Source organism: Meles meles, chromosome 14, assembly GCF_922984935.1.
Source record: "Meles meles chromosome 14, mMelMel3.1 paternal haplotype, whole genome shotgun sequence".
NCBI lineage: Eukaryota > Metazoa > Chordata > Mammalia > Carnivora > Mustelidae > Meles > Meles meles.
Window position 1 is genome coordinate 32,008,276 of NC_060079.1, and position 12,719 is coordinate 32,020,994.

Genomic DNA, 12,719 nt, shown 5'->3' on the forward strand with positions numbered 1-12,719 from the left:
GGCTCTGCTGTCAAGCCCATTTGGATTGTTGGCAGAGTTCAGTTCCTTGTCATTGTAGGATTGAGGTCCCAGTTTCCTTGCTGGCTGTCAGCCAGGGTCATTCCTAGATCCCCATCATCGTCCCCCCCCCATCTCAGCCACAGATAATTCTCACATGTCACATCCCCCCATACTTCAAGTCTCTCTGTCTTTCCCTTTGCTACCAGCTGGAGAAAATGTTCTGCTTTTTAGAGCTTACATGATTAAATTAGGCGCACCCAGATAATCTCCCTTTTGATGAACTCAAAGTCCATTGGTCAGCAGGCTTGATTACATCTGCAGAATCCTCTTTGCCACATAAAATAAATAATCACAAGCAACATCCTATCATATTCATAGGTGCTGCCCTCACTTAACACTTAAGGGGAAAGGATTATGCAGGCCATGTACACTGGGGAGCAGGAATTCTGGGTGCTGCCTTGGAATTCTGCCTACCACTGTGTGTGTGTGTGTGTGTGTGATTTTTTTTTAACTCTCCCCTGAGAGTTAAGAATGGAATTCTTGGTAGCGCCCAAAGCCCTCGTCATACTTTCTACCTCCTGTTGGGGCAGAAATCACAGAAGAGGATGGACCAGAAATGAAGGAGCCTGGAGTTTGTCTGCCTTGGTGGATAAACACACATCTGTCTCTCTGGACCTGTCCAGGGCCGTCCGTGGAGCCCTTATGTCTAGTGGCCGCCCAGAGAGTCGGAGGCTTACAGGTCTGGTGACAGTTCTTCTGTTAACTCTCTGATTCTCTCGTCTATAGTATGACATCGTTGGACACTCCGGAGATGGCTGCAACATTGGTCTAGTTCCACTTAACAAAATGCCCAAGGACAATAAGCAAAGACTAGAAATTCTGAAGGTAAATACATCAAGTCACCTCTCTGTTGTGAAAACTTCTCCCAGATTAGGTAAAGTATCTGCTGATCCCTGAAAAGATTCACGGAGGCAGCAGGAGTTACAGGAAAGAAAAAAGACTTCCTGTTTTACAGGCATATTCAGTCATTAAACTGGGGAAAACACTCATCATATTCAGGCATTAAACTGGGAAAACATTCATCACGCCTGAAATCCTTTTCTCCACCCTACAAATTTTCAACTTTGTTCCCTACAGATTCTCAGTGTACTTGGGATTATATCCAGATTCTACGGCCTGGGTCCCCTCCTATACCCTCTGCAGTTCTGCTTAGCCCCTACACATTTCAGTAAAAGAAAAAGAATGACCCCGTTCAGAGAACTCTCCAACCCCAATTTTATGTCCTTAATATCTTCTGATGATAAATTCAATTTCACATACCTAGAGCTACAGTAGAAACACATACACACCACAAGCTTAAAGTAAATTTCCTCCATAGCTGTTGTTGTAAGTGCGGTGCTTAGTATTACAACTTTATTAGGAATTCAACCCATTCCTCATTTTTCTCCCATGTCCTGTCTGTTCACAGGTCTTGCCCACCTTTAAGGGGAGAGGACTATGCAGGCTTTGTATACCAGGGGGCAGGAATCTTAGGGACCACTGTGGAATTCTGCCTACCACTGTGTGTGTGTGTGTGAGAGAGAGAGATGCCAGGTTTGATGTTTTCTTAGATTTTTTTGCTTTAAGTGGCAGCTTGAGTTTCAAGAGTCAGTGCTGCTGGGGGAGTCTGGGAACATTTCCTGTTTCTAACAAAAGTTGTAACCACATACGAATACCACGGTGTACTGTTGTCACTCTAAGGTGCAAATTAAATAGAACTCACTTAGAAATTTCCTGTACAAGTATAATAATCGGTATTTGTGCATTCTCCTGATTAATGGAGATATCGTGATGTTTGTTTACAAAGTTTCTTACCCATGGCTTCTGCACCCTGTGTCTTCCTCCCAGACAATGCATGCCCATGCTCAGTTCTGCATGAGTGGGGACCACACGTTAGAGGGGACAGAACATGCCATCAAGGAGATTGTCAAGGAAGAAGCCGACGAGTACTTCGTCATCGTCTTAAGTGATGCAAACCTGTCACGATACGGAATACATCCTGCCAGGTTTGCCCAGATCCTGACAAGCAACCCTCAAGTAAATGCTTTTGCCATTTTCATTGGATCTTTAGGTGATCAAGCAACCAGGTAAGGGCCACCTCGGGATACGGCAAAGGACAAACAGAGAGATGCTTGAATACCTGCCTAACACATGCCATCTCATGGATCGGCCTCATGAGGGGCAGTGGCGGGGAGGGGGGCAGAGGGAAGAGTACCCGGTAGGGCTGCTACCCTCGAGGGGCTGGTAGTCCGGTTGAGAGGACAGAGTGCCCTCTCTTATGTTTAGATGAGCAATAAGTCTTAAATTAATTATTTTTCATCTTCTATTTAAAGCAACAATAGAATAGTTAACAAATTGATTTGTCCGCTGATAAATTAGACAATGTTTTATATATTTGCCACTTAACATTGAGGTCTCAAGCTCAGTTCTAATCAGTTCAGTTACTCTGAATATGATTTCATGTTCAAATCACATTCAAAATAGCAAACATTGTGTCCAAGTAACAAACTTTCCCTAGTATGAGAGATGGTATATATGTATGTGTGTCTATAAAATGTGTATATAAATGATATAGAAAGTATATATATATATATATATATATATATGTATGTATGTATAGTATATATCTGTATACAGACACAGACATGCACATAAATATGCATGGGTAATATATAGATACCTATCTATCTTAGATTTCCCCCCTTATATGTGTATATGTCCCTTCTCACTGAGGAGACAGGCAGGTGAAGCACTGGGAGACAATGTAAGACAGAATATGTGGGCTGTGTGGTGAGTGCTGTGAAATGTATAAGCCTGATGATTCACAGACCTGTACCCCTGGAGGCAGATAATACATTATATGTTAATAAAAATAATTTTTAAAAAAGAATATATAGTAAGACACTACACTGAACATGTTGCATATTCACTGGAGAAGTTTATGGTCAGATAACAAATACCGCTGTGGATGAACTGAAAGGAGAGATCTGGAAATACCCTGATTTCTCAAACACACCAACATTTATCTTTTTGAATTATAAGCAGAAAGATCTTTTGATTTTTCTCCACTTGAAATATTTGTATGAAGCAGAAAACACAAATGAAAGTAGAGCTCCCCCACCCCCCCAAAATAACATTCCTGCCCCGAACACATAGCTTTTTGTTCTTCCTGTCTTTTACCTGTCACACTCTGAGATACAGAGTCTTGTGTAGACTAGGACACGTTTAGCTTCCAAAGAGCTGGCATCTTTTCTATTCCCTTCACTGCTGCAGGATTGCTGAATAAGGTTAAGAACTGCCTTAGTATCATGTTATTACAGTCACTTTATTACAACTGACTTCATTTTTCTCAGGTTTATATTTTAGCATCTTCTAGAATGTTCATGTCCTCGAATGCAAGCCATGCCTTTTCCACCCAGATTTCTTTCAGGACCAACCCAGTATTAAGCAGACAGCAAGTTCAGCAAATACTGGTTGAGCTGAAATAGCTATTTTGTCTTTCTAGTGAACAGATCCTGTTTGAATACTTAAGAAAGTACAATAATACCCTTGTGGTTTCCTAGGGAAATGGTCCAACATCCACTGGCAAAAGATATGTTGCAGAATTAGCTGGTCTACCAGGCATGCCAAATGTATGATACGACACAGGATGGTTGACTTTTATGAAATGTCATTCCAAAACCAAACTTTGTTGGCACAGTGAAAGGAGGCGTTCTTTTGGATAGAACTGTCTTGTACTTTCATTGCTTTCAGAAATGGCCCTTTGTTCCAGATGATAAATAGCCATTTAAAAGAATTATCATAAGCCTATATAACCTTGGTATCATCAGAGCTGCAACTGTGCAAACCAGATTGCCCTTCACACTGCATGATGTGAGGCCAAAAAAAAAAGTTGGGGGGGAGGGGAAAGAAAGAACCACCTGGGTCTGGCTGGGCAGCATTTTTCCGGGCCTGTGTTCTAAGGCAGGGAAAGCACTAAGAAGCGCAGGGTGAGGTCCACGTATTTGCTGGACCCAGCTGAGCTAATCCCAAATTTGTCCCTCGGGCTGTGTTCTGCCAAGGGAATACCGGGAAATGACAGTAATAAAAGGAAGGAAACTTCTTTTCAAATTAACTGATTTTCTCACTGAAAAGAGCTTTCTTTTGGTTCACTGCTTTCAGTGTGCCTCCCTCCCTCTGTTCCGCGGCCCTTCCAAGCCTTTCATTGCCTGCTGACAACCCATTCCGTGGTAGGCAGGGGCAAGGTATTAGAAAGTAAAAACTTCCTTTGGATGCTGTGGTTGTGGGGGCAGGAAGTGGAAGGGGAGCCTCCATTCGCAATGGTAATTTTTCTTTCCCTTTCCGGGCAGACTTCAGAGAACTTTACCAGCTGGCCGGTCCTTCGTTGCCATGGATACCAAGGACATCCCCCAGATTTTACAACAGATCTTCACCTCCACCATGCTGTCCACTGTTTAGGGCAGGCCCTTCACCACCCGGATGACCCCGGGACCTGAAATAAGATAGGAATAAAGAGCCCGCCAAAGGAAAGACGACAGCTGTGACCGTGCGCGTTGCCTGGAGGACTCTGGCCCTCCTGGCTGTTCCCGGGCTCGCTCGGGAATCAGAATGCAGGAAAGCAGCTGGAGGAGAGCTTGTGCATGGAAATCTACCACCGGGGATGGGTTCTTGGGGAAAGCAAGTTGAGCTGAGTTTTATAAAAAGGTCAGGAGTCAACAAAGGCAATTTGAGAACTATGGTGCTTGGTTTGTATCCAGAAACCAGAGGGGAAGAGAATTCCTTGCTTTTGCCTTAACACAACGACTGGTCACCTGAGGTAACAGAAGTGATTCTGATGTCATGTTCTGCCATTGAGATAAAAGTCTATGTAAACTCACCCAACTTGCTCCTGTCCAATAATTAATTTTATTTTCTCCTCCATGATTTTTATAGTATTTAACCTACTGCAAAGCCTCCTAACAGCAGTTATTTTATAAAAGGTTAGATTTTTTTCAATAATTCCATTTTCTTGGCCAAAGCCAAAAGGAATCGAAAGATCCCTGCATTGCTTCCTTTCCCATTTGACTTTTTAAAAGACTCTTTAAATAATGAAGAGCAAACATCCTATTTCCGTGCTGCCATCATGGAATGGTAAAGGCTGTCTTGCCTTGAACTTCCTGTGTCTTCTTGTTCTTACAGTGCTTCTCACAAGTTTCACAGACTTCGGTGTCCAAAACGTAATGCTTGAAATAACAAACACTTATGGTTTTACTTAAGGCAAAGAAAAAACAAGGCAGTATGTTTGAATTAATGGGAACTGGAGATTTCTTTAGCTGTTAAAAAAAAAAAAAAAACGCACACACACACACAAAAACCCTTTATTTCAAGATTCGTTCTTTTTTCTTTCCAAGTGTACCTTATTTCCACCTACCTTAGGCTGACCTTTATTTGTCAACAGGCCTGATGTCATTTTGTCTAAAATCAAATGCTACAGCCAGGGTCAGGCTCTGTTCAACCACATAAGAAGTTCCTCTCCACCAGTGAAGCAGGCAAAATGGCGGGAGCATCAGTGGATGGGTACTTTCTTGTCGCAAGTTGGAAAAATCAGTCTTGTTAATAATATTACCTTACTTGCCCATATAGCATGAAATTGTACAGGCTCATTTCATTTTAGTCAATTATAGGAAAGAAAACACCCGTTTGTTTCTCCACCCCAACTCCCTCTCAGCTGTCAAAGAAATAAAAACGATCAGATTCCCAGTGCAGTCCCGTCCAGTGAGTTCTCATGGCTCGTCTCATTTTTCCTCACAGTCAGGCGGGGCAGAGCGGGGCTGGCCTGCCCCATTCGTGCTTTCTTCCCACCGCGAAGATGAGCTCTTGCAGCTTTTGCTCCTTTTCTTGCAACCCGACCACGGTTCAGAGAGCTCTCTTCTCTCCCTGGGACTCTCCCGAACCCATTCAGGCGCTCGTGGGGACCGAGGGTAGAAGCCACTGCTGGAGGGACACCTCTCACCCGGCCTTCCAGGGCTGAGCAACAACTTGAACCCCTTGGGGGTGCCCCCTCGGCGAGAGGGCCACAGCCCCAAAATGCTTTGCCCAGAATCCACAAGTCCATAACAGAATGGCCTTTTAACAAATTCTGCCTGTGCCCTAACTACCTGAATTAGCAGAAGCCATTTTTTTAAACATGGGAAGAATGTTCTCATGTAATTCAATTTCCCTTTCCCCACTGGCCAGACATCCTTGCAACTGTCATTTAAAACAAACAAAAAAACATGTGGCTCCTGACTTATTTGTAAAAGGGAAAGATGATGGGGGAAGGGAATAGAAAGAGAGGAGCTGAGAAGAGTTTAATTTTCACTTCTTGGAATACCTAAGAAGTTTGTGCCTTTATTATTAAATGTACTTAATTATAGGCCACTCCAAGCTGTTCCCAGGCCCTTCTTAGGGCCAAGACATTATAAGAAATGCACTGTTTGCCTCAGGGGGGTTCCAGTGAAAAGCTTCTGACCCAGCTCGGTCTTGTAGCGCCCGCCCGTGTAATGCTGAGAAGGTTCATTGTGACCCGTGAGCGCCAGGAGCAATGAAGGCTATGAATGGCCGCCGTCTGTGGTGTGTACCCCTCCCCACCCCCAACCTTTTGTGTGCCCCAGCAAGATGACCTCATCACACATGGGGCACCTCCAGCCAGGAGTGGATCCGAGCCGGAGTACTTGAGCCTGTCCCATGTTCAGCATGAATCATTTCATTCTTTCCTGTGAACCGTCAGAGGAGGAGAGATCCATCAATGCCAGCGGGATTTTCTGTGAACAAACCCGAGGGCTTTGAAAGCCATTTAGAAGCAGTTCTCTGTGGACAACATGGTCAGTGTTCCCGAACGGCCAGCTCCAGAGGCCTCAACCCTCCCTCCACCTGGCTCCTTCCTGCACCTGTCAGCTCAGCCAGAATTAAACTCCCCCGAGAATGGAGCAGAGAGGTATGGGACTGGGGGCAATATGAGGGTGGTCGCCTATGTGTCCTGTTGCCGTTATGGCCCAACAATCGCAATTAGGAGAGATTCCACAAATTCTAAGCCAACAACTCCTGCCTGGACAACCTTTTTTCTGGAATTGCATCAAAGAACAGTCACATGTCCCTTTGTATTTAGTAAATTGTGCCTTACTTTTTCATCTTAGGAAATAAAATGTCCACTTCCAGAAAAATTCTTCCAACCAGTAACATATCTGGCTTTTAAAATGCTTTGATGGAGAGCCTAATCTGCTCCCACTTTCTGGCCAAGGTGTTATCATAAGGGTCTTAACCATTGCCTTTCCTTCCCTTTTCTTTTGCAGATTTGCTGCAGCAAAATTACTCTAGGTCATGGAAAGGAATTCCAGTGTTTGGTCTTGTGGTGGAAGAGTTTATAAACTCCAAGTAGAATTAGTCAGAGGAAAGCAAGTTCTAGATGCTGCTGTGATGTGTGAACTTAGGCTTGTCACTTCTGGGTCTCAGTTGCTTCATCTATTTGAAATCAATTTAAACTTGAAAAGTTCAACCAAATTATCTCTAACACTCTAGTCCCTGCTTCCAGATCTCACAGAGCCACTGAGTTGACTATGCCTCACACGTTTTACAAGAACCACATCAGGTCAGTGTGTTTTTGCCTCTGGAACCCCACAAACAGAGGATTTGGGCACCGAAACCCATTGCCCCAGCAATATAGTGTTCCTGACAGAATATGCTTTCTAAAAGCTACAAAAAAAGTCATTCAATTTGGACAAGCAGGGCTTTCCCCCATCAGCTGGACAGACACTTCTGTTGGATAGTCATTCACAACATTTCTGCCCATTGTCTCTTACTTTGCATTTTGCTGCCTTAAAATAAAACTCCTTATCTGCTGATCTGCACAGTGGGATCAAAAAGGGTCAGAAATTGGAAAACTACTGGGTGCCCCGAGCTGACCTTTGTGCTGCAAGCCGAACAATGAGCAATTATGTGTGTGTGTGTGTGTGTGTGTGTGTGTGTGTGTGTGTGTGTGTGTGTTTCATTGTTAAATCCTGTAAACAAAAATCTCCGGAGGGGGGAAAAAATGCTTTGCCAGGCAATCCTCTCCAGCTGAAAATGATTTGACACTCTTATTAGACACTGAGTGCCGTCTGGGGCTGACACCTTCAAACAGACACCGTGTCTGTCCTCGCAGCCACACATCAGCTTTGGAATGTCAGCGTTACATAATCTCAAAGTCGAGTGGCACTTGTGGTATTTGGCCACTGGGAGCAAAGGAGAACACTGTCCTGAGGAGGTTCGGATCCAGAGCGTGGCAGGAACGTCCTGTTCGGCTCAAAGAAATCTCATCAGGTGACACGTCAGCTCTGCGGGGCATCGCCCACCCCCCATGCACGGTCCTCTCCCCCAGGTGGGCACCAGGCTTACCTCGAGGCTCCTCTCTTCTCACGGGCCTTGTGAAGGAGCTTTGGGGCTGCCCGCTCTTTCCCTGAAAAAGCAATCCGTGTTTGCCGATCAACTCTGACTCTGGAGATGGTGGGTGTAAGCCCAGAAGAGTTTCAGGGTAATATCGGGATTTCTTAAAACTCCGGGCAACTCTGAAGCCTTAGAATCAGCGGCCGAGTTTGACCTGGAAAGGGAAGGGGGAGATGTCAGTCCGAACATCCCACAGCACATCTGTCTCTTCATGCTGGCCAGAATGGGGCAAGCAAATAATGAGCCTGTCAGGACTCCTCTGTGTAATTGGTCTCATGATGCCATACGTGAAGCCTTATTAGTTGAAGAAAAATAAGTATATTTTCTCAGGACGTTAAAGTTGGGTTTTTAAGTGCAATATATTTATATTAATAAATCCTGATGCTAATTTAACAAGACTGAGCATTTCTTCATTCCCACACAAATTAAGACTTTTTTTTATTTAATCATCGGGGCTCCAGGAATGGAGTGAGTCTTAGCAAAGCTAGTGGGTCCATTTCCTCTTACCAAATATTTTCTGGCCCGTGTAAAATTCAGCCCCGAAAACACTGGTCCAGAAAGGAGCCCGTGCAGGCCCAGTGGAAAGCAAGTAATGGCACTGGGGAAGCAGCCTGTTGACCAGCCTCGGCCTTGTCTCCTGGGGATTTGGGGAGTGGGGTGGGGGGCGTTCCACAGAGCCCAGGGCTGGTGAGGAACCCACGGGCTTCTGCAGCATGCCAGCCGGGATGCTCAGATTCCAGGGTATTACACACAAAAAATAAAGAGGGCATAGGACAAGGGATACCCGGGAAGGTTTGGGGCTTAGTCAACCAATACATGGTCTGGGAAACCTACGCGTTTATTTTGCAGTTGACAAAGAAAGGATTTTTACCTGAAAAGTCTCCTTTGGGGCCTCAGATGTCTTTGAACGACTATTTTCAATACTGATCGACTATGTATGTCCATACAGTGCCAGCTCAAGCACAGAGATCTACGATTCAGCATGCAGGGCCCAAACTGCAGAATCTCTTTTCCTCTCTCTCAGTGCGGACTGGAAGAAATGGGAAGGCTCTCTGCAGAGCTGGGAGCTTGTGGCAGTTCCACCAGACAGCCTGAGAGCAGACAGTCAGTCACTTGGCTAGAACACAGCTCCATGCAGCTGGCCTGGCTCCTCGCCCCTAACATCTGAGGTCTATCTTTGGAGCCGCATTTCCCAGAGAGAGGGGCTTCTCTTTTTAAAATACAAATAGCCCTGAGAGGCTATCCATCATGCTCCTCTTGGTTTGAATTCCTTCATTCACACGCTTTCCTCCAGGCCCCAGCTGAGAGGAAGGTTCCAGACAGAGACTGTGGCCAGGCGTGAAGTAGAAGGGAGTGAGGGGCTTGCAGCTTGGAGCATCACCCAAGCTGCGGACCGGGCCTGAGACACAGCATGCAGGCATGAGACAGGGGCGCATGACGGGGGGCGGGGGGGCGCGTGTGCTGGTTTTGCCTGGGGCTACGTATATGGTCTCTCTATCCTCTCGAGAGAGCACGGAGAAGGCTTTGTCAGGTGTGGATGAGCAGTGGCTCGCTTCTCTGTCGTCCTGCTTTTTTGGAGACACCAAGATTTGCACTTGCATTTTGTGCTTCTGCTTAGGGAAGCTCCACCTTTCTGGCATCTGGGTTACAGAGGCAGGCTTGGCCGAGTGCATATCAGGGAGCTGATTCCCTAGCAAGGACAAGGAGCTTGAACCTGGGGCCCCGCCCCACAATACCTGGGCTCTGTCTCTGGGGAAGCCAACCAGATTTTTTTTTTTTTTCAGTTTGCCAAGAGAAATTTTACCCTGTGCGGGTTTTTCCAAAAGAGAATTTACACCCCTCTCTGGGGTGTAATCCTTCTTGGAAGCCACTTTCTTGCCCTGCAGAAGCAGGGCTGATCCACACCCCATGGGATGCAGGTAGAACAAGCCATGGGAAGGTTCCAGAGGAAGGAGCCGTGGAATTCCCAAGTTCCATCTGGTGAGGACTGAAATGAGATGAGTGGGAGCCTCTTAAACCCAGAATGTTCCTCCTGTACGATGGGAGTATTGAGGTTACCTCTAGGAAGCATTTATAGAAGTCTGTAGAAGCATCTGTAATTCAGACTTTAGGAAGAAGCTATTTTTATAACAGTTCCTAAAAAATGCTTACATATTATTAGCATTAAAAAATCAAAGACCTTTGGGGCGCCTGGGTGACTCAGTGGGTTAAAGCCTCTGCCTTTGGCTCAGGTCATGATCCCAGGGTCTTGGGATGGAGCCCTGCATCAGGCTCTCTGCTCCGCAGGGAGCCTGCTTCCTCCTCTCTCTCTGCCTGCCTCTCTGCCTAGTTGTGATTTCTCTCTGTCAAATAAATAAAATATTTTTTAAAAATCAAAGACCTTTGAAAAATGAGTGCAGCTTCTTAAAAAAAGTTTCTCTTTGAGTCGGTTCTCTTTTCTCCCTTTCCAAAGAGAACCAGTTTGGGGTTTTTTTAAATTAAGGTATAACGGACATACGACATTATATTAGTTTCAGGTGTATGACATACTGATTCAATACATGTAGATCTTGTGAAATGGTCACCACATACAGCTCATTCCCATCCGTCATCACACATTAAAGAGAACCAGCTTTGCGTTTCTCCCTCCCTTCATGACTTGCCATTCCCCAGCTACCTATAAAAACCATGACATCAGCTTCTCTCTGAAAACCACATCAGCTCCTCCCCATGACGGTCTCACTGGTCCTGTCACTTGAGCATCATTAAATCAGACTCTCCCAACAAGGTCCAGTTGCAAAGCCATATGGCTGGCATCATGCGACTAGCACATAAGTCACATGAGCCAAGGGATGAGCAGAAGACAGAGAGAAGCCGGCATCTGTGATGAGAAGGCTTCCCTGGTTTCTGGAGTCAGATGCACCCGAGAACCTCCAAACTCCCCTCCGCATGGTGCCGGCTGCAGAGTCAGGGTGGAAGCCTAGCGGCCCCTGCTCACAAGCCCCATGACTCCAGGCGCACTTCCAGCCTCTCAGATGGCTGTCTTCTCGCCTCTGAGATGAGGATAATCACCGGATACCTCAGGGTTTAGGAAGATTGAAATCAAATAGGAAGGCACCTCATAAGCAGAAAGTGCCAGCCAGTTCAGGTGTGTCCCCAAGAGGGAAGTGAGCCCTTGGGAGGTGAGGGACTCTGACCAGTTTTGGCTGGAGATTAGAACGTCCTTTGGCCTGGTCAGACACCTCAGAATGGATGCGGAGCACAGGGCAGCCTCTCCTTCAGGGTGAATGAAGTGGGGACCAAAGAAAGGAAGACACTGGCTGAGGGGCGGGGTTCCTGGGGCAAGTGACAGGAGGCCACACAGCTCCAGGGCTTTCCATCCCTCCAGGACAGACAGCGCCCGAGCGCTCTATTTGTGGACATGGCTGTAATTTGTCCCACGGTCAGAACCTTGTTTCTTGGGCTTCACTATGGCCTGTCTTGTGTGAGGGACAATGGCCTTTATTAGGAGTGGCCCAAGCCATGTGTCCTGCAGCCACGGCTTTCCCTGCAGGAGGCTGTTAGCACCAGAACTGCTATCAAAGTCAAGACTATAAGCAGAGTCCATCTGGATGTCTCCCTGGCCTGTGCCCCTTCCTTGAACCTGGGGAAAATGCCTGACTCCGCTAAGCACTCAGAAAGCCCTTGACAGAATCGGTCCCCTTAACTAGTCCCTTCTGGGAGGGAGATGGAGGAGTCTTGGAAAGCTAAGCCTGAGCCGCCATGTTCTGTCATATGCAGGGAGAATAATAAAAATATTATCATTATTATTATTATAACACAAAATAATACCAGCTGTTATCTCGCATTTCCCACATGCCAGGCATTTCTAAGCACTTTGCCTAAACAAACTCACTAAGTCCTCACAACGACTTCATGAGACTCTTCCTATTCCCATTTTATTTCAAAAGCAAAGACCACCAGTCTACCCTAGGAGAGAAAAGAAGAGGTCAACTGGCTGACTGAGGGAGAGAGGAGCACCTGGGGCACCATGAAAAGCAGTGGGAGTAGGTCTGGGCACTCAGCACGCCGTCCCATCACGGCTTCCGTATCTACCTTCCTCGGGGCCGGCAAGGGCAGGCTTCCAGGCTTGCCTGTCTTTAGCCGGGCCCTGGGAAGGGGCTCGATAAACTGTTGTCAAATCAATGGTTGTGGGATGCAGAGGCTCCCTGGTCCTGGGAAGCAGAACTTACACTGGCTCTCAAGGATGAGCAAGGTTTTGT

At 46.2% G+C, this 12,719-nt stretch overlaps 1 protein-coding gene across 1 annotated transcript in view; it reads left to right on the forward strand.

Annotated features, from left to right (window-relative positions):
* Positions 1-5,388, forward strand: part of VWA8 (von Willebrand factor A domain containing 8) — a 333,349-nt gene extending 327,961 nt beyond the window's left edge. The window contains exons 43-45 of the mRNA XM_046028286.1: positions 787-885; positions 1,888-2,126; positions 4,389-5,388. Of these exons, the coding sequence (XP_045884242.1) occupies positions 787-885; positions 1,888-2,126; positions 4,389-4,497 (447 nt within the window). The 3' untranslated portion in view covers positions 4,498-5,388. The remainder of the gene's footprint in view (positions 1-786; positions 886-1,887; positions 2,127-4,388) is intronic.
* The last annotated feature ends 7,331 nt before the right edge of the window (positions 5,389-12,719 follow it).